This window comes from Stegodyphus dumicola, chromosome 2 (genome assembly GCF_044657685.1).
Source record: "Stegodyphus dumicola isolate Sdum_Otavi_A_Nest chromosome 2, ASM4465768v1".
Taxonomy (NCBI): Eukaryota; Metazoa; Arthropoda; class Arachnida; order Araneae; family Eresidae; genus Stegodyphus; species Stegodyphus dumicola.
In genome coordinates, this window is record NC_140769.1 from 58,978,528 (window position 1) to 59,002,271 (window position 23,744).

The 23,744-nt window shown below is 32.5% G+C and overlaps 1 protein-coding gene across 3 annotated transcripts in view; it reads right to left on the bottom strand.

Annotated features, from left to right (window-relative positions):
* The window catches only part of LOC118193369 (band 4.1-like protein 4A), a 254,951-nt gene that overhangs the window by 129,198 nt on the left and 102,009 nt on the right, over positions 1-23,744 (bottom strand). For all 3 annotated transcript variants that reach the window (XM_085810688.1, XM_085810687.1, XM_085810686.1), the window contains exons 3-4: positions 11,487-11,529; positions 2,865-2,943 (exon numbers count right to left, since the gene is read on the bottom strand). In XM_085810688.1, the coding sequence (XP_085666814.1) occupies positions 2,865-2,943; positions 11,487-11,529 (122 nt within the window). The remainder of the gene's footprint in view (positions 1-2,864; positions 2,944-11,486; positions 11,530-23,744) is intronic.

A 23,744-nucleotide genomic window follows, 5' to 3' on the forward strand; every position in this document is an offset into this window, starting at 1 on the left:
AATGAGACTTGACAAAAGTGGGAGATAACCGATGAGATTTGATATAAGAAAATAGTTACTAATCAAATGAAAAACTAAACTGTTTCTTAGATTTGAAATAAAACAGGTTAATAAAACAGAAAATAAAACAGGTTATACAGCTATGAGGTATGCAGAAATTAAACTGTGTGAGTGAAAAGCAATGCATTATATACCTTTAGTTAAAAGTCGGGCTACATTCAAACTGGGAACATAAAATTCTTTATATAAATTTTTATACACTGCACTAACTTCAAACATCCAAAAAAATCCGGATATCCTAAAAGTCCAAATAATTGGAATGACCCTTTTTTTAAATTGCGAATAGTTATTTACTATTATATTTTATTTCCACTTAACAAAACACATTTTTATCGACAAAATTAATAACTACAATTACTCTTTTTTTACTTGTTTAGTCTTAAACTCATTTCCAATTCCCACCATTGGCCGAGTGACTAAAGCCGTTGTACACCGGTAATTCACCTGGCAGAAATATAAACGAACGGAGCATTTGCAAGGGAATTTTCGCCTTTCCCCCCCTTCTAGTTCATGACTGGAATACGAGACAGTTTCCTGTTCCTCTACGAAGATGTCCTACTGTTGCATTCATTGACCTCAAGTGCTTTGTTTTCCAGTTCAATTAGAGTAGCGAAATTAATTGTTTACGTTGTCGTTAAATCATAAAATACAACCTTGTTTTTATTTTTACTAGATAAAAAATTAGACAATTTATTAAAACTTCGCTTTTATTTGCCTATTAAAAAGCGCAATACATGTTTCTGCTTAATTAAAATTAAACCATATTTTTTATTAGAGTAAAATAAATTTGACAATACATTTTAGAAAAAAAGATTTTTCTTTTGGGGGGATAAGCAGTGAATGATGTAGGAAAAAAAATAAGCTATAGGCTGTATAGGAAAAAATAGACAATAGGCTGTATACGGTGCATAACTACTTTTCCATTAATATTTCTCTGGCTTACATATTTGCAGAGTATTGCAAATCATTCTACATAATATATATATATATATATATATATATATATATATATATATATCAAATATATAAAATCAAAATGAATTTAATTGAATTTTAAAATATGTACTTTATTCTGTTATTTTTTTAATATGAATAACGAACTTTGGATTTGAAGAATTTTTAAAAATTGTAGTAAAGTTTATGAGTAATAATACTAACAAAAAACAAAAACAAAAACAAAAAACTTCATACTTTTTAGAACCAAGGATTAAGTTCCACAAATATGGATCCACTGCATTTAACTATTGAATAAATTTAAAACACATAAATAAATTAACAGAAAAAATCAGTTTACTTTTCTAGACAAGAGAGCAAGTGATCCAGGTAACTGGAGCTCTCTTGGATACTAACAAAATCATTGCAATTTTTTTTTCGAGTAAGAAACAAAAGACGAAAAAGCACTTATAAGCATAATTTATTACACAATTTGGAACATGATAATAATGACTGATTTACGAAAGTTTTGAAAAAAAAAATTTCTTTCTCAAATATTAAAGTTCTTATTTTGTGTGCTTCCCTCAAAAATATTTTTTTCAGTGATGACTGGATTATTTAGGTTATGGCAATCACGTAAGGTCTAGCTGCCCCAGGTAAGAGATGCCTTCGTAGAAGACTTTCAACTGAAATTGGCTTTTATTGACGTCACGCACAAGAAAACTAAATTTTATGCGGATAAGAATATTCGCTGCGATAAGAATCTGAGTTGAAGAAAGAGTACTCATCAAATTTGCACTCAGTCGCTTTGAGTTGCGATGTTTTATTCTTCTAGGCATGCTATATACTCCAGTAAAAAATTTTTAGAATTAAAAAAAAAAAACTACTGAAGTTTATGATGTAATTTTTTATGGAATTTTAAATTAATTTAAAAATTCTATACTTTCGAGATGCAGGCATGAAACATTTTGAAAAAGAAATATTTGTTTTAGCTTTAACTTCCAATTGCTTCTGTAAGCGTGAAATTGTATGAATATGCATATAGGTATTAGGAAAATGTGTCTGTAGCTTACTAATTTTATACATGTTCTTTCAATCAAAAAATAAATAAATAAAATAGATAGAGCGCTCTACAAAATGTTTTGACAATTGTGTGTGGAAGGGTTGAGTATAAGTATATCTAAATTTTTATACAACCTCCGCAGACAAATGTTCTAATTATTAAAATATAATCACGCTTTAATTAATTAAATACAAAATGTTCTACATTTACGTTTGTCATTCGGATAGATATGAGTGCTTGATATTTTCATGAGGTAAGCCACAAGTTTAATAACGCGTGCTGAACGTCGCCAGAAATATTAATAATCATAAACTAGCAATATTTATTTCGGAACTCCTTAATCTTGAATTTCAGTTAGAAATAGACACTCAAATGGCTATATAATAAGGCAATTTATTCGTTTCCTAATATGTCCAAAATCTTTCCACGTACCGGCATGGAGCTCTAAAAGCTAACTTTTTAAAGCATAAGGAAATTTGTGACTGGAAATTTTGTTCTCTAGAAGTCATATGAAATGCTACATTTTACATTTGTAGAACATTCCCACTGCTGAAGTTATTTTCATAAAATTCCCTACCCTGTTTTGAAAAATTTTTTAATTGGAGATATATGTCTAGTAACGATATTCAAAGAAGTAATGCCAGCCTGTATCTATTTTGTTCAAACATCAAATGCAACTGAAGGGCGTATGAAATAATACTTTTTATTTTGAGTCGAACATTACATTTTCATTTGGTATAAACGATTAATCAGGAAAACAAGAGAAAAAATTCAGAATGATAAATAAATAATATAAATATAAACGTACCTTGTTATTTCTTCCAAAAGCTTACATGGATCTGAAGCATAAAATTTTACTCCGAAGTAGAGAGTGAAGGGAGCTAAGCCTGAAATAACATAGAAAAAAAACTTTAACTTTATTCCTTCTAAAATTAAAAATAATCAAAAAAAATTGTAAAAATAGGGAGGACCAGTTTAACTATTTACAATATGGAAGGAAAAAATTAGTTGTTTATAAAATTAAATCATACTATTCGAATTTACTCGTAGTATTACATTGTTATAAATTTATCGAGGTAGGCGGCGAGGAACTGCCTTAAGAATAATTTTGGAGCTAATTTCCCAGTAGTTTCTGCTGGTTTCATTGCTCTCTCTTTGGTCTTGTGATTACTTGTGGCATTCAAGAAGCCACACGAAGAAACAAAAGTCTCTGAAATTCAGTAAATCAGTTTTTTTCTCATTTCATGATTTTATCCAAGGGCCGACAAAGTTTCGTAATTCTACTGCAGATAATTTAGCGAAGAGGTTTTGGAGATATTCGAAGATCGGCGACTTATTTTCTAGCGATTATATTAACTGCTTCATTAAACCAGATCTAACGCACAGAGGTGGCATCAATAACTGTGGGGATACAGCTAAGATACCAACACAAATTTATGAATTCTTACATAAACTCAGATGCAACGGCAAACTTTTGTTGTCCTAAGAGAACCTATCTGTAGACAGGTGTAACCTAAGACCCCGGATAAATTTTTCAGATTCAAAATAATGACATTTTAGAGAGAGACTCATTCAGAAGTCTCCAGGGATTTCTGTATTCATTAAAAGACACAGCATGGTATTTTGCTCTACTCTGGGATACATACAGGAAACCAAAAGCAAGGTTAGATTCTTGTTTCTATCATGAAACAAGATAGCTTTTGGATTAGTGGCGAATTGTCAATGAAGAAGTGGCATTCATTCTAGGTACTGTCGGTTTCGATTATAAGATACTTTCTCCCTCCTTTCTTCCTGCTTTCGTGGTGTAAGGGTAGCACACTCGCCGCGTATTCGAGAGGTCCAGGTTCGAGTCTCGGGGACGGAAAAAAAGCTTAATGAATCTACAGTGGCACACGAACTAAAAATGTCGTGGATGATAATTCTTCACCACCAGGATTTGGTGATTGGGTCCCCTAATACCAAGTTGCGCTTTAAAAGGGGGATTTTCTCCCTCCTTTCCTCATTCCTTCATTGTGTATCTGGAAGCACACTCAGCGCGTATTCGGGAGGTCAGGTTCAAGTCCCGGTGAGGAACCTCTCCCGTTCCAGCGTCAAAAGACCCTAATAACTCTACAGTGGCACCCGAACTAAAAGATGGTGGATAATGATTTTTTTGCCACACTAGGATTTGGCGATTGGGTCCACTAATCCCCAACCGCCCTTTAGAAGAGGGAGTATTTGTCTCCTTCCAGTATGCCTTCGTGGTGTGACGGTAGCACATTCGGCGCGTATTCGAGAGGTCCAGGTACGAGTCTTGGCAAGGAGATTGCCCATTTTTCACATCTGCCTTCTTTTCCCTTCTAAATTTACATAACAATGATTAATACAAAAAAATCACTTTTTTTAGTTATATATATAAGATTTTTTGTCTCTAGATCAGAGGTTCTCAACCAGGGAGTATTTCTTCCTGGGTGGAATTTCATAGCTTCAAGTCAACTCTTTATTTACTTGTTAATTATTTAGTTTTAGTTTGTGACTGTAAAAGCTACTTTTATTCATGTTTTGGTATTTATCAACATTTTCAATTTTTTCTTTAATTTATAAAACGCATTAAAAATAATCGAAATTAGAATAAATGTACACGTATTTTTCGAGTTCTGGAAAGAAGATTAGGGCAATGATGTCTATAATGGCAAAAGAAGTGCATAAAGCAAAAAAAGTTCAGAACCACACTTTGAGACAAAATGACGGGGTAGGAAGTTAATAGTGAAGAGAGCAGAATTTACTAGACCTTAAAAATGTACTACAAGAAGAAAGAACCAAAGATCCTTGTTCTCTGATGTGCGAAATTTGTGTAAAATGGAGTAAGATGTAAAGTTTTCACAAAAGTATATCACTCTGGCAAAACAGTAAAAAGCTACATCATTAATAGTTTCAGTAGCAATGATATGTTTCACTTTACAGGTATTTTTGAAAAGTAGACAACATCAAATCGCATTGGACAAATTTTGAGTGAAATAGAGAATTTCGCATCGAAACGATAACATTTTAATCCACTTCGCCGTCTATTCCGCTTACGTGTATAATAAAATTATACTTATAAAATAAGTGTTAAATTACAAAATACGTTTATAGTCTATTATACTTGCTTAATCATGGACGTAGCCAGCCTTGAATTTTGGGAGGGTATCTGTTTATTGAAACGAAATTTCTCTAAAACAGGCTAATTTTTTACGTAACAGATTCAAATTCAAACTGAATTATTTTAATTTAATTCATTGTAAGATATTAGATTTTATCTTTTTTATATGTTTTCGTTATATTTTCTTACTTCAGTTTAACATCCCGATATTCGTATTCTGAAAGCAGGTTATAAGCATATTGCACATGTAAACACATTTCATTATTTTACTTAATGCTATTAAATTTAATTTATGTGCATTGATTATAGTGACATGTACAATAAATAAAACGCTCACAGCTAGCTCTCTTTGATTTCAAGCTCACGTTTGAACAGAAATTCATAATTTCGTCTTCCAAGACAAGAAATCAAGAACAAGAGAAATAAATTCATCACTTGACTACTATGCACTTAAATGTTACGCGTCAGAATATGCAAACAAAATATTTTCTTGCTTTTAGTACAATTAAAGCAATAATTGATATATGTCTGGTTAATACTTACTCTAAAAAAGTAGAACGAAACACACGTGAATCTTAGTGAATTTATAAATTTATAACCTTTCCCTGTGGGATATTTTTAAGACATATAAACACAAACGATGATAGTTATGAGGGAAAAAAATTAGGGGATATTTTAAACTCAAAATAAAATTTAGGGTTCTAAAATAATTTAAACTTACATTGTTTAATTAATCGAAAAGCAACCTTTCATAGAGTTGTTATGTTTATTGATGATTAAATGCAGCAAAAAGTTATTAACCAGAATTTATGCCAAATATAATTCCCCTCTCACTTCTAAAATATTTTTTTTAACTGGAGAATTGTCAAACTTAATTTACTAAAGCCAAATTTTTAAAATAATAGGCAGAAAGAGAGAGAGTCATGGGAGGCCTAGAAATTACAAAAACGACTGTATGTTGTAAGACTCATGGGTATCCTTCCTTTCTCCAAATATCAGGTTTTCTGGCCGCATAGGATTTATGTCTGGTTTGCTCGTAGTTCTCATTTCAGATTTTACAATTAATTAAGAACAAAGACTTTGAACTTTACTTGAAATCCTTGCTAATCAGTCGAATTTGTGCCAAAACTGAAATAACGTTTTCTCTGATTTATGCCAAAATTTAAAAGCTGTTTCTGATATATATATATATATGTGTGTGTGTGTGTGTGTGTGTCGTTATAATTATCCATTAAACGTTTTCAAAATTGCTATATTTTATATATATATATATAATGGCTACATGCCTAATATTGTGCTTATACACACAATGACCAATGAATTAGAAATCTTTGATATTTTCATTTGAATGTGCGCTAGGAATAAAATATGCAAACATTTTTTATGACGTGGGTTACTCGTGGTTAGAATGCTAGTATAAGTAAGGTGTAAGAGTGCTTTTCACGATGAATAAAGTAAAATGGGAAAAACGACAGATCTTTCACCATTTGAAAAAGGGCTTATTTTTGGTGTCAGTTGAGCAGGGGCCTCGATTTCGAAGACAGCAAATCTCACTGGGCATATCAAAGAATTTTCCAAAAGATGGAATCAGAACCCACAGTCCTTCTCTAGAAGACGAAACTGCGGTTCGAGCACAGTTTTCCAAGAGAGTTATCGGCGCCGTCTTCGACGAACTGTACGGCAGAACAAGGACTCTACTGTGCTTCAACTGACACGGATCATCAACCAAGGCTCCTATTAACAGATTTCAGTTCGAACCATGCGCAGAGAACTGCAGAGAATAGGAATGCATAGTCGGGTGACCGGGAGAATAACCACTCATTTCTGCCCGATATCTAGGAATTCGTTTACAGTGGTGTCGAGAAAAAAGACACTGGACATCTGAGAATTAGAAAAATGGTCGGATGAATCATGTTACACCCTATTTGCACTGATGGAAGACGTCGAATTTGGCGAGAACCGCACGAAGCCGTGAATCCATCTTGGGTTACTCACACTTGCATGAGTCTGGTAAAAGTATCATGATATGAGGCATGTTCTGCTGGCATGGAAGTGATGCCCTGGTGTTCTTCGAGGGTAAACAAACAGCCATAAAATACCTAGATATACTGGCAGATCCAGTGTACCTTGCAATGTTGCATTTTTACCCTGGTGGCGACGGATACTTCATAGACGTTAATGCAACTATACATGGTGCCAGAAGTGTTCAAAATTGGTTCCCTGAACAACAGTCTGAATTCCAACACCTTCCCTGGCCACCACATGGCTCGGATCTTAACCCCATAGAAAATGTATGAGATCTGGTGGAAAGACACATCCGACAGCACTCTCCTCTTCCATCTAATTTACAAGATCTGCATAGCCAAACGCGTGGTATTCCGCAGCCAAACGCGTGGTATTTTCTGGACGTAAATGCACTCCAGAAGTATGTATACTCGATGTCCAAACGAATCAGAGCAGTTATCCGTGCAAACGGTGGTCCAATATAATATTGATTGGGTTTCTAATTCATTGGCCAGTGTGTGTATCTTTTGTTTTATAGTATAATACTGATCTCCATAGGTTTTTTGGTTATGAGCTTGCGCACAAAGTACTGTTGTATCCAGAAACGAATGGGATCCCATGGGGAAAATCGTTTCGATTTATGAACATTTCAGTTGGTGAACAACTCTCAAGAACGAGTTAAATTCGTGAACAGAGGTTGAATTGCACAAGAATTTACAAAATTCACCGATGTTCACAAAAGCAAAATATGAAAGCCGAAATGCCTTTTCCTGTACTTTTTAAGAATAATCTAAAGTAACATGACACTGAATATTTAATAACAAAAATTATTTTACACAACGTAATGTTGTAAGACACAACGTAAGACGATGAGAAACTTTCAAAGGTATACATCTAACCTTTCTGTTTGCACATAAATATATACACATATTTATTTTATTTATGTGAGATCTCTAAAGTATCAAAAGTTTAGTACACAAATTTACAAATTTTAATTTGAAAAATTATATGTTTGCAATCATAATTTAGCAAACCTCATACGATTTTCTGTTAAATGGGAGTAATCGAATTTAAAAACATTTCTGTATCTCATTGGAAGGGAACTATTTTTAAAATAGTTAAGTGAAACTTAATATGTATTTAAAAAAGGTATCTGTAAACAAGCCTATTCTAAAATACGTACTTGATGATGGGCGTGAAGGAAACCAAATTTATTTTTACTTTTATAGACAAGTATTTTTAGTAATAAATAAAATCAGAATACTTTTATTTATTTAAAAAAAATAATGACTTAAAATATAATTAGAAGATTTAAGTAGTGAATATTTAATGCCATTTACCTTTAAAAAAGTGTTCAAAACTTTTTCCAGTTTAATTAATAATAATTACTAATTTAGGTTCAGCACATTGTCTTTATTTCTATTAAACTCACAGTAGATAAAATTTTTAAAGGCTGCTAGCATTTAGTAAAAATACGTATTCTTTAATATTAATAACTCATTCTTTCAATGTAAACAGAATGGTTTTGAGTCTATTTGAAAGATGTGGTCGATAATCACATTCGGACTAAACCTATGTTTACTCGGCGTTACTCGGCCGAAGAAAGGATTATTCCGAAAAAATAAAAGCAGGTGTTTCACTTGGTGGCAGGTGAGGTACTCGTCGGACGAGATTTCGCAGAATTTTTTACTTCCGATATTGCAATAGCAGGCCAAGGACCTACATAGATCGAAAAAAGTGACGTAAACACGTCCATCCATCCATTTGGACAATTAAAGTGAGGAAGGTGGAGCTTCGAGCCACTTCTAGTTTTTGTCTCCTGCTTTCCTTCTTCCGCTGAAATTACAGTAATTTTGCTATCGGAAAGAACTGTGCCAGTTCTGATTTTGGAATAGGGGAAGAAAAAAAGCAGTTGAGAATTTTCAAACCATAGTCGCTGTTTGTTTTCAGACTAGAAAATTCTAGAGTAAAAACACTTTTTCTGCTACTACTACTGCTATCACTATTTTACTATAACTCTTACTGGTATCACTATTTTATTTCGAAATTTAGTTTTATTTTATTTTTTTAAATTAGAAATATCCTTATTAGCTTTTTATAGACATAACATAAATTGCTCTAAAGACACTTTAAAATATGACAGAGCAAATATCAAAAACTTTCAGCGTTTCTGCCACAGTGTACTGCTTTTATTGCAAAATAAAGCAAAGTTTTTTAAAAATAATGTATTTTAACTTTACAAACATCTACAATTTTTCTATTTCTCCTTTTACATAACATTACGTTACTACAAAATTATTTTACCATTAAGCATTTACAAAATTAGTTTAAGACAAATCCAGGGTGATCATAAAAAACTTTCCCGATATGTAAACCCCTAGCAACCTATCGAATAAATCGAAGTGACGTTTCAAAGAATCGAAGTAATTATTATTTGAAGGTATGCGCTCGAGATTGCGATACTTTAAAACTATAGAACTCATGGTTCGGATTACAATGAATAAAATTTCGAAATTTTTGAATGGCAACCACCACTTTTTTTTCCTGCGCAATTTGATCAGCGGATTGAAAAACCATAAATAGCGTTGGAATGATACATAACTGAAAAAAATTGCTGGGGTAAAACATTTTTAAAGACCATCGTAAAGGAGCAATGACAATAGAGAGGACAGGAGGAAAAAAACCTGTATTGGAACTTTAAGTTTTCAACGTGGCCTCCTTCGCAGATGATAACGCATTGCATGTGGGAGATTGTTAATAACAATTTCTCGAAATTACTGGAAGACATATGAGGGCCGAATACGGTTACAAAGCATCAATTACAGTTATTCAATTACAATATCCATTACAGTTATACAGAGACCAGACAAAAATATCGACAAATATTCTCCAAGTTTGGCGACTTTTGGCGAGTTCTAGCTATATTTGGCGATAAAAATAGTCCTAAAAACCGCTGTCAGTTTGGGGATATCGCGCCAAATTAGCGAGATAGCCTTCTACTCTGTTAAAAAGACTTGCTCCTGTATTCTTATTTATCCGGCAGAACATCGTTTCTCTCAAGCTTTATATGTTACATTATACAAAAAAATACATCAGTTTCGCATATGATTTCACTAAAACTATCTATCTACAAAATATGTAACAATATTACTACTTCAATGTTACGTTTGTCAGTTTTTTTTTTCCAAATATTTTACGCTAGCAATGTTCGTCATACGTGTATCATTCTAACGCCATTAATGGTTTTTCAATGCGCTGATCAATTTGTGCAGGGAAAAGAGCGGGTGCTGCCGTTCCAAAGTTTCGAAATTTTTTCATTGTAATTGTAAACATGAAAGCTCTATTGTTTTGAATCATGACTATCTAGAGTGCATTTCTTCAAGTAGCAGTATCTGAAATTTCACTTTGACTTATTGAGCGGATAGGCCGCTAGGGGTTCACACATAGGGAAAGTTTTTTATGACCACACTCTGTGTTACTTCGCCTAATAGTTAATTTTTATTTTTTCCTCTTCCCTGTTCTATTCTTTCTTCGTGCTAGTTTGTCCCGCCTAGAAGTTCAATGCACATTTTAGTTACGCGGGTCTAAGTTAAATAACTATCACTTAGATTGACGGAGATGGTTTTCTGCTTCAGAGAATTGTTCGCTGCCTTGAGTATTCCATCTGTATTGTTTTTTTGTCCCGAATTGTTTGCCATTTGGTAAACGAACATTAAATATGAATTTCTATAGTTAGAACTATTTTATTTACAGAGATTTTTGTTCAGTTTCTCAATTAAATTTTAACTCTTAGCTGCTTTAGACAAACTGTTGTAATCTCACACCCTTTAATATCGAGACTTAACTTAATTTATGTACTAAAACACAAGTAGTGAGAGATAAAAAATTTTACTGTTACCAATTAAGTTACTTTGTAACTTTTTCTTCTTCTCTTCTTACTATACTAATGACTGCCTTAACATTAAATACAGTTCCAGTCATACTGTTAAATTTAAATCAGACTCATAAGGTTTCAAATCAAAGCTACACTATGGGTTAAAAAAGAATTCTTCTAGCATCTTATAATATATTCAGTTACAAAGCAATGCACATTGCCTAACAACGACTTATATATATATATATATTTTAAAGGAAATTCGATGCCTCTTCAAAATGCATTGTTATGTTTATTATGAGCTACTACTAAAAACCAATCAGTTATTCTAATTCGTCGCTGTTATTAAACAGCGATACTGCTTAGAAAAAGCTTTCTATATTTTTTCCTATTGAGCTTATATAGTACATATTTAAATTCTTAAAAAATACCTTTTAGTTGCTTTGATATCTTTGCCAAAGGATCCAGCCATCTCTGAAAAATAATAATAATATTAATAACACCATGAATGAAAGTATTTCATATATGAAAAATAATTAGACTAAACATATTAAGTCTAACTCACAAACAAACATTGCATAATTGCTTCAACAAATGAGTAAATAAAAGGAGTTAAAGAAACATTATCGATAATTGAGATATTTAAGAATATATTTTTTAGATATCAAGCTTGAATTCATTTTCATTTTTGAAAATACAGCATTAGACACTCAATCAGGTGAAATAATAAGTTATTTAAATCAACGTCAATGAACATAGAATGAAATTTAAGCTATTTTACGAAAACGTTACGATATCGCCGCCAAAAAAGTATGAGATATTCAGTCTTAGATTGATGTTGCTCTTACATTGGGTCATTCAGAACTCATGGGACAAACACTTCGCAGTTCAAGAACTTTGTTATGGTATCATCAGACGAGTTTAGAGGAAGTAACAGTCATTATAATAGTACCGTAGTAGTATTGTTTCTAGCAGCGATGAGTGATTGAAATGGGCAATTCAGAGGATTCAGTGCAATGATAAGAGCTGATCAGAAGTTGACAACGCCGATACAGTTACTGGCGAATAGTTTCAAAGATGCCAGGTACTTTTTGCAAATGGGCATTCTCAAATGATATTTGAGTTCAAATATCATTCATATGATATTTCAGCAACGAAATCCTTAATAAAGTAAAGTGGATTTTTTATAAACAAAGGTTTCAGATATCCCCATAAGAAATAATCGAAGATAAATAAACGGTGGGATCTGAGTGGCCGACGGACTAGTCCTATTATGGCCAATGCATCGCTGCCAAGCGCTCCGTCATGCTAAGACCACAATTATTTATGAAACGACATTAAGAAAATCTTTGAATCGTTTCTGTTAAAACTTTTTCTAGAAATATATGTTAACACTTGCGAATAAGCGGCACTGGTAAAAAATATAGAACATTCAGGGAGTACTACCAACCCACACATTCACAAAAAATTGTTATATTTCGCTTCCCAGTATTTAGAAAACTGCTGTACTTACAGAAATTATCTGTTTTAACTTGACACATAATATGATATTACTGACATATAAATTTAATTGTATAGTATAATAGTTTGTCTCATTTGGTAATGTAATTCAATAAATATAGCAATAAATACAACGCATTGGAAGAATAAGCATATGGTTTGATATTAATTTAGGGTGTAATAAATGTTATGATCTGTAATAATTTCATTACTGTTTACAGCTAAAATAAATTCTGGAGAGTTGTATAACGTTTCTGTGCATTCATTAATAGCATCGGCACTCAATGAACGAAGTTCGTCACCATTCTTCCTTGAACGAAAAATATCTGCATGAAAAATGTCTTACTACTTGTAATTCTGCAGGAATCCTTTATTACAAATAGACAATATTTTGAATATTTTCAGAGAATATCTGCTTTTTCCTATTATTGCCCAAAAGAAAATATTCAATGATGGCTTCAAAAAGGTCAAAGAAGAACCCTACTGTATCGTCCTAAGAATCATCATCCGTCCAACATCAGCGAAGATGTTTAAGATATTCTGCAGAATCATTGTAAAATATAAGGCTACTCCATCGTATGAAATACAATGGGATTGATGCTTCCATTTCCTGCATTTAGGAATCAAACATGCTGCCGTTAGCAACAGCAAAAGACAATTATCTTCCAAGCACTTCATGCAAAAGCAATAAAAGTATTTTCCCACGGTGATATCAAAAGTCACAACTTTTATGGTAGTATCACAAGTGTTTGTTCACTTTATACGAATTTAGAGGAAGTATCAATTATTATAATAGTATCGCAGTAGTGTTGTTTTTAGCAATGATGAGCGGTTGAAATGGCCAGTACAGAGGATTCGGTGCAATGACAAGACCTGATCCGTAGTTATAGTGTCAAGACGGAGATCTTATGAGAACAAATACAAAATACGATAACAATGTTTGAGGTTTGTGATGATTATTCTGTAGACTACAGTTCCCATAAAAATTGCACAAATTTTCATCCTTTGAAAGCATACCTCATATCAAATGGATTTGAGAGGGTTTGCTTTGTAGACTTCCAAAACGCTACGAAAGTGCTATTCATAAGCCCAAAACTACACAGAATGAATGCAAAGAAGTTCGCTTAAAGCACTTCAAGAGTTTTTAATAAGAATTAGTATGAACGACTTTTGAAATTACCTGTATTTCAGACTATTATAGTACTTTCCCCACAATTATTTTACATTCTCCTAAAAGTTAAAAATTTAACAGGAAATTACTTTAGTTCTAATAACATGAAACATGATTTTTAGGTAATACCACAAAGACGTGACTTCTTCCTTTGCGAGATTCAAATCTCAATTTCATGCTCAAATAAATTTAAGAATACAAAGGCTTTGTCTTCCCTCTTGTTACATTTTCCAACCTCATACTTGCTTGCATAATTCAAACAAAACCCTAAATTACTTTCTTCTTTCTGGAAAACAATTACAGTAACTACAAAAAAGGTAGTCTTTTGAAGAATACAATTTAAAAGTGTAATTTTGTGCTGACTTCGCATACTACGACAAAAATAATACAAATCAACTTTTCTTATCGGTATGAAGTGACATTTACGACTGCCCAAGAAACCGGTCTTACAGATCCCCGAGTAGCCACTGTAACAAGAAAAGTTTTAGATTATTATCGTTTTCTGTGAAGTCTTTTAAGTCTTTCAATTCAACTCATGATTTATGAATAATAAAATTTTCAGTCGACAACTTGAGTAATTTAAAGCCAAAAACTCTGACCTAAGAGTAGGAATATTTTAGTAAAAGCATTGTTCTTTAACATAACCGTTTTGGCTTATTCGTAGTTCTTTTAGGAATAGATGAAGTTATGCAGATAGGAATTATCAGCCAGGGAAAAACTTTTACCTCGTAAATAATTTATTTTCACGTTTGAAATATTCTGTGACTTTTTCTTCTATAGAAACTGCTTATGACTTTAATTGCCAGTATATTTCAAAGAAGAACTTAATTGCAGTTAATTATTGTTATTATAACTTTTGGAAAGTTGTTCTCGAAGTTGTGCGTCTATGCTCCTCAAAAGCCATTTCTTTCTTATCGGTATGAAGTGCATCTATACATGAAACTGTAAGACTTTTACAACTACAGAATAGATTCAAACATTTTATAAACTGCAAGATAATCTGAGGGAAAATATGACTTCAGAATCAGAATTTTTGCATCTGCAACTGAAATTCAACGAAGACAAAAGATGCCATAGTTTGAATGTGAACATTAGAACGGATCATAGAAATCCATGAAAATAAATTTGAAGCTGACCTGTTTTATTTCTTTTGGGATATTGTGGAGCATCGTTAAATGAAAATTGTTTCGAAAAATTAAAAGTGTATAGTGATGATTTTAGTTTTTTTTTGCATAGTTTATCAGAAGCTAACAATGAAGATTTTCGGAAAACATTATTACTTTTTGCGAAATCTATTAATAAAGATGATGTACAGGCAGTCATTTTCTTGTTAATGATTTCTATAACATGCTGTGTCCTCAATCGCTCTATGTACTTAAGATAGTATATATTATCCGTTAGGATTACATTCTTTCATGATAGTCAAAATTTATCCACATGCATGAAGGCTTCATTCATATTTTTAATTCTCATAGTCTGGGCGTTTTTATCAGCTTTTGTTTTCTCACTTTCATTGTGTATTTCATTCTTGCTGAATTAAATAGTCATTTGACAGAGGTACTGAGTGAGATTCAATCAACTCATGAATATCTTCTTTGTTGACATCCAATTTTAGTTCATTCATTAAGCTAACTATTTCATGTATTATAGTTTCCAGTATTTCGTCAAAATTTATAAAATTACTCATAATTTGCGGGCATAATTGTTTCCAGGAACCTTTCATTGTCGACTCTTTTATTTCAACCCATGGAGTCTCCTGTATTATTTATTACGTTCCATGTGTTATAGCCCTTCCGAAAATCTGTTAATGTTGGTCCATCTTCCCTGTTAGTTACCTTGATCGCCTCAGTCGCAGGGGCGTAGCTAGAGTTTCCAGCGCCAGGGGTCAACTGAAGAATTTGCGCCCCTTTCTGTGTACCAAGAATGGAAAACATTTCCTTAAAAGATTTCGTAGCATTAATTTGGCGCCCCCTGGATGCTGCGCCCGGGGAGCGTAATGGCAAACCGCACATTGAGTTGATCAATGTTAAACGAATTTCGCTTACTGCGCGTGCCCAAAAGAGAATTTGGCGCAGTTACGACTTTGGCGCAATTTAAAAAGAAGATAAATACAGTATATGGTTTATACTGTGTTATCTTGGGCGTAAACAGTTCGAGGTTTTAAAACGTGTCAGACTGTAAGCTGCTTCATTACTTGGAGTGTAAATGTCGATTGTAAACTACCCAAAGTTTCTTTTAAAAAGGATTACAAAACAAGAAACATTACAAGATATATTAGCTGATTATACTTCTGAGGAATAAAAACAATTGAGTATTTACCACACGTTCCATTCATATATACTTTAACAAATTAAGGATTAAATCTAGTTTAAATTACTGAATTAAAGGTCAAATAAATTACTGTAAGTAAATGAAATAGACTGTTGCAATTGTAAACGGTTGATAAGACCTACATGACAAACAGGCTTGTGTAGGGTTTCTTATGCTTAGTCGCCAGTATTTTCTCCCACGCCAGCGGTACACCATTGAGCATGCGCAGTAAGCGAAATTCGTTAACATTGATCAACTCAATGTGCGGTTTGCCATTAAGCGCCCGGGGACAGATGTCCCCCCTTGCCCCACCCTAGCTACGCCACAGCTCAGTCGTTATTGTCTTCATATAATACCATTTAAACGTAGCTATAACTGGTTGTTCTATGGGCTGTAAGAGGCAGGTAGTACTGTGAGGAAGAAACACAGCATTAATTTTCGGGTATAAATTCTGCAGAGATTTTGGGTATCCTGGAGCAGTGTCTAAGAATAATAATGCTTTAAGATGTAAATTATTATTTTTACAATATTGCTTAACTGCCGATATGAAATAAAAAGTGAATCAGTCTTTAAATATTAACACAATAACCCAGGCATTTTTATTTGATTTTCAAATGACTGGAAGCAATCCTTTATCTTTCCCTTTTAATGGTCTGGTACTATATGCTTGATAAACTAACAATGGTTTCAATTTTATATGCCCAGTATTTTGAAGTTTTATGTCTGATTCTTCCTTCCATAAAAATGTACGATTGGGCATTTTTTCAAAAATAAACCTATCTCATCGACATTAAATATTTGACTAGAAGAGTATTCTCCATTGACAACTACTCTAGGCAAAGAGGAACTATATTCATTCGCAACATCTTTATCTACATCAGCCGATTCTCCACTGAATTTAAGAGTATGCAAAGAATATCTCCCTTTAAATTTGTTGAACCAACCATTCTTTGCTCTAAACACAGTGTTTGAATCTGCATTTAATCTAGTCTTCGCCAGCAATCTTTTCATTATCGACAAAAAACGTTCAAAAATTGAATTTTATTTAAAAATATGCAAAAGTAGAATATACGAATGTCGAGGGTCGCCTGTAAAAGCACATTGAACTTTATGACAAGTTAAGAAGTTATAAAGATATTTAGAGCAAAAATAAAAAATAAATTATCCTAAAATCTAACTGAAATTTCCACTTAATTATGTCAAACAATTTATCTTTCTAATTTATCAAATGTGGTAAGAATCAATAAATTCACCTGTTGGTAAATTATGAACGATTCTGTTTGGAAATTCAGATAAATTAAAGACTTACTAGTATACAAGAATGTAAGAAGAAAGTCTTGTAATATTGAATCAGTAGTGATTAAAACTGAGATATGTGCTACGTAACATATAAAACGAGTTATTTATATTCTCTACACCTGATATAGACTATTTGAAGGAATAGAAAACGTAAAAAAATAAACTGCTTCTTCACTGGAAATTAAACTATGAATATTCTCGTTGCCAGCTAGATGTTGTAGGGTCATTATTATTTTAATTAACTAGTAGATAGTTATTATGATTAGACCTTTACTATAACTTCTTTTTTACGTTTTTTTCAGAGATGCAAATCAGTTAGAAAGTATTCAATTCGAAGGCTTAGGATTGTAAGACAGCGTGATTCTGCCTCTCGAAGTCACGTTACTAGGTTTCGTTAGCTCTGTTGCAATTCTTTGGTTTTACGTTATTGCTGCTGACATTTAATTGTTGCGCCGATAAAAAGCGTTAAACCAACTTAGAATTTAAAATCAATTGTGTAAATTTAAAATCAATTGTGTAAATTTAAAATCAATTGTGTAGTGTTTGACTGTTAGGCTTAGATTTAAATCCGAATTTGACTGTTACTTTAAATTACATCGGCCACATGTGCTCACTTATATTAAGCACAAGAATTGGGTTTATGTTCAAGATCTGTCTTAATAAAATGTTGTTTTGAAACCTTTTTAAGATTCTACTGTTATTTCAGGCACGGCGATAATTCGCTCCAAGTCTGTTAGGAATTTGATACGCGTTTATGCTATCAAAAAGGTCAAACTCTATAATGTCTTAACAACTAAACACTGAACACTAAACCACAACAGTGCGTACAGGAGAAATGCCATAATCCCTTTCAATCTTACCTGTTTAAGAAGAAGAAAAGAGAAATTTATTCGAAACAGTTCTTTCCTAAAAATATTAATTTATTTCTATTAAAAAATCTTAGATTAATTAATCAGGAACAGTTTCAATTCTAAAAATGATAATTCAAGCGGTTTGGTGGACAAGATTTTAATAGAATTTAAGGCAATAAATGGAATATTCACAAAACTGGAGACGAGTGGCAAAACGCCTTTCATCTCCATCAATTATCGTAGTGTCTAAAATCACGAACTCCTCTGACCTTCAGAAATTAGATCTTACTTTCAAATTAATTTAAGTGGGGGGAAAAATAGCATGGTGGTGTCATGATAAGCCCGTCCGCTAGAGATTTTATCTTTCGCAGGAAAAAAAAGGGAGTAGCGAGTCACGGAGAAGAAATGTAAAAAGATGGAGGGAGGAACTAGATATGGAAACCAGGTTTGAATGATAATGAAAATGACCTAATTCCGTTTCTTTCTTTCTTTTTTTTTTTTTTTTTTTTTTTTTTTTTTTTTTTTAATGCACCGTAAGAAAATAGCAGAACGCAAGCTGAAGAAAGATACCTTCTCAGCCCATAGTCTTTTCTGCTAGTATTTTAAGACATACTACTACAGCACGTTGTGGAAGACCTCGACCGTAAATTCTCTTTATACTGGTCGCGGGCTACAAGTTCGTGAATGTCTCTTCAACAACTATACCATATGATTAAGAAATTGACAGTTTACTGCAATAAATAACAGTACATAGCGAAATAAACAGCTGTAAATAGTTCAAGGGGAACACAGATATAAGATAAATTCTTCTTAACGCACCAGAAATATCACATATAAAGGTATTAAACAGCTCTGAATTCACGATTCATCCAGTTAATTCTTTAAATCAAGTCTAAGTTTCTGAAACAGCTTGACTCCCACGACTCAAAGCAGCCTGTTATATAAGGTTGCCCTGTCTTCTAGAAGCTTCAGGGAAAATCGTTCCCAGAGCTTCGAAAATGTATTTCTGGAAAATTTCTAGAAAGCCACAGTAGACAAGAAATCGCCTACTTGGCAAAAAAAGGTTTCGTCAAGACAGTTTCTGACAGTTCTGACTGTCCTTCGGCTTTAAAAATTCAGAATTAAAAGATCTAAAACATTATACAAGAAATAAACACATAAAACAGAAATATGCATCCCCAAATTTTATTAAAATAAATAGACTTCAACATTATGAGATAAAAATGCAACAAATAACAAATAAATAAATAAAAACAATACTTAACACTATAAAAGTACCCAAAACGGAAATATTAAAGTTCTGAAGTTCAGTTTTCTCCTCTAAAAAAAAAAAGCATGAAAGTACAAACTTAGTCGAACAGCCTACTTTGAGCTTCAGAATTTTTCTGGAAAATTAAAGGAAAATATAGAAAGGTGTAAACTTGGTCAAATGAGCTGTTTTTTAAATACAGACTTTTTCACTGAGAGACGTCTACACAAAAGACGTTTTATAAACGCTTAACTTGATGCTACAAAATTTATTACCACGTATCAAAGCGAAGTATCCACAGTATTGCAGAAAACTGTTTCGTTTAAACGCTCTTAGTAGAATAAAGAGCGACTTACCAAATGGAACTTTATCTGTTAAAGAGTTTCTTATATGTTTTCAATGAAGAGGTATCATGTGACCAAAATTGCAATGATCGGCTGCAGGTCTATCCTATTTGATTCATTCCTTAAACCATGGTGGTACAACGCGGGTTCAAATTCCAACAAACGGGATTGTTACATGGGCGTTTTCGTGGTTTTCTCAAGTTTAACAACACGAGGCAGTTTTCCGTATAAAATCCTCTATAAATTTCTACCCTTAGCCAGATAGTTTTAGGGTGGTTTGCCATAGGAAAAAAAAAATAATAATAATCCTTTAAAATGGAGCCATATGTCTCGAAGACAAAATCCTTCAAGCAATACGCGTTCAGTAGTGTAATCTTTTTGAAGCGGCCTTTGATCAATAATTAATGTTTGTATTTTTAATAAACACATCTGTAATTGTAAAAATGAAAGTAATGTAGAAAACCAACCTCTTTGAAGTTCTTTGAAGAACCTCTGGCAACCATTCTTCCATGAAATACATAGACCAGATAACAACAACAACCAATAATAATAATAATAATAATGTGGTATTGCTATTTTTTTGGTTGTTAATTAAAAGATAAGTTTAGAGGAGTTCTCCTTTCAACTAGTTTACGTTATATAACAGGAATTCGCATAATACGAAACTAAGAATCTAACAACTATGTTTTCGGCGATTACTTGCCCATGCTCCTGTCAGATTTATTTTTTCAAGTACAGTTTTTTGTTAACCATAAAATGTAATAAACTTAGCTGCACTGACAGTATAAATGGAGGAAGTTTTGATTAAATTTTATTTGATACGTTTCGGACCAGGAAGCACATGAAGTGATTAATTGACAGCTGCTCAAAAGAAAATTCGAATCACTTCAAGTCAAGCATTAAATCGTAACAGTTAACTTTTTATTCTTTAAGAAGTTAAAAGTTGCTAAGACTGTAAATCTTTTGATGAAATAAAAATAATTTCAGAAAAGCCAAGGATTTCAGTGATAGCAAAGTTCACATCTTCGAAATGGTAGTATGTCTTTTAGCGTATTTTATTACAGAATAATTATATTTTAATGGCATAAGCGTTTGTAGAACATGATTGAAGCTCAAAACTAAATTTAAGAGAGAACTAAAAGTGTTTTTATTTACTTAATCACAAAGGATTTCCAGTCAGTGCATGCTAAATGTAAATAAAATATTGCAACAGTAAAATTTAATTAAGCTTTCTAAAGTGTTCAAAGCTCAGATGACGCTGGAGGACAAAAACGAAGCTGCTGCCAATTTATATTACTTAATTATCACTTATTTTCGTTGTTATAAGAAACGATTGCTTATCACAGCAACGAAATATGGCTTTTTAAAGACAATCTCTATTTTTGCATATTGCATTTTTATTACTGAAGCTTTATTTCGTTTAATATGATATATCATATACACTTTTACAAAATTTGCATCTAAATCTCCTACCGTACGTTATCATCAACTTAAAATATAAAAATTAACGATAATTATAAAACTGTGTTGCAATATATGGATTGTAATCAAATGTAATCTCTCTCTTTATTCCCATTTTCCATTAATGTTCATGAATGGCAGTTTCTAAATGATTCTAACTACTAATTGTTAAAAAATTTCGTCTATTATTGAAATAGTGCATAAAGGTCTTTCAAACGAAAATGTACTGCGCTGCACAATTTTCATATTTATCAACGCAGAAACCTAAAATATTATATTGTGTCACTGTTCAGTTTGGATATTATATGGTTATGATTTCAGGTGAAGCTATCAGTTTGGTTGTGACACTACCATCGTAGGTTGAAAAAAGCAAAAGAAGTTTTACATTTAGCATAGAAAAAAAAAAAAAAAAAAAAAAAAAAAAAAAAAAAAAAATTAGTGCTCACCATTCCTTCCAAAGATTTTTAAGGGAACGTGATTCTAACATTAGTTGTTCGGTGGATAATTTGCACTGGTAACAGCAGCGAATATTTTTAGTAAATTTTTAGTAAAACACCGTTTATATGCCTTTCAATGATCTCTCAAAAAGGACGTATAACGGAAATTTCAATTTATGAATGCAATACGTATATTTTAGATTTGCAGAATTTCAGTACTGCTACTAATATACAGCATTGTTGCTATACAAATTTAACTTTATAAACTCGATTCTAGTTTGTCTAAAATAGTATTCATATTGTTAAAAAACTAAATATTTCCTTCTTTTATAAATCGCAAAAATTCAAATTTTATAAAATGCAATATAAAAATGAGAAAAAAACACTTTTATTTTAATTGTTCAACTTGAGTAAATAACACATTTTTCGAAGAATATTTTAAACAGGCTTTGAATTTTAATTTTTCCTAAAGAGAAAAAAAATCTTCAAGTGTCATTTGATTTGCTGTTTGATCCTGAAGCTTCAGCGAAACGCCGAGAGCTTAAAAGAGCAAATAGGTGGTTCAGTTAAAATATGCTTATCATTGTTTATTATACAAACTACCTTCCTTCTATCCTCAGTCGGACTTCAATCCCTGTTTAGTATTAGATACCTCGTCTTCTTTCCCTTATCTACGTTACCGGGGAAGGGGTAACTCAGAAAAATTGTTTAATTTCTGAAACGTCATGAAGTTAGAAAAAAACGACGTGAGGATGTATAATTGAAATATTTTGCCATGTCTTGAATAGGAATGAATCAGATTAAAGATGAAAAGACGTGTAAAGAGAAACATATAAACGGTGCTTCGCTGCACTTTAATATTGCTACAAATTTTGTATACATGTAAATAATTTTAGTGAAATCACATGTGAAACTGCAGTATTTTTTTGTACAATGTAACATGAAGCGCTTGAAAAGAACGAAGCTCTTCCGGAAAAGTAAGATTACAGGGACAAGTCTATTTAACATTGAGGTAAATGGCTATCTCGCTAAACTGGCGAGATATCGCCAAGCTAGAGATGGTTTGGGCGACTAATTTTTGTCCCAAAATTTGGCAAGAAATCGCCAAAAGTCGCCGAATTTGGCTACCATTTGGTGACATCTTGGGCCGGTCTCTGTATAACTGCACTTGGTACTGTAATTGATCCCTATACACAACTGCAACCGTATCCGGCCTTCGCGTGACTTCCAGTAATTTATAGAAGGGGAAGATATAAGAGATTTCTCGGCAGCCGGGGAACATCTAATATATAAGATCACAGAGAGTATCAGTTTCTCAATTGCCTAGTTCAGCGTGAGTTCGGAATATTGAGAGATCTACGTAGAAGCTTCGCCTTTTTAGATGAGCTCTGCATTGCGCTGTGTTTAACGTTCTTTGCAGTTTGAAGTGTAACTACTGATTGTACTCTGTGATAGTGAGGAGAGCTGTAGGAGTATTTTTGAGGAAATTCCTAAACTGTAAAGCTTTTCTTTTGGTAAAATAAATTTTATCGCTTTCGGTTCTACGTGCATTTATTCCATTACGTTTATCTGTTCTGTGTGCATTCAATCCATTACAAACCCATACACGCGTGACAATATTATTAAAGATTTGTGCGAATCGGGTACCTTTTTTAAGTTTAATTAAACAATTCCATTCATAATTAATTTTTAATATTAATTTCATAATTTAAAATATTTAATTAAAGATATAATTTAATGCATTACATTTCATGTGAAATATACAGGTAGTATCTTCCTACATTGTTCTTCAAACGTGATTTTCTTTTCAAAACTCAATCAAGAAATTACATTCTTCTAAGCATTAAAATTAAATATTTAAAGCATATCTAATTCTTTAGTAATTGCCATGATCACATACGCATCTTCTCTAAAAGACTTTGTCTCATAATATGCATAACTAAAAGAGAAGTTCAGTCTGCAGACGCCTTCGCATATTTCGAAAAGTAGATTCGCATTTGTGGATATGGAGTGACCTTGACGCCAGTTTCCTGATGTTATAGTACTTTGCATGCGCTACGAAACTTA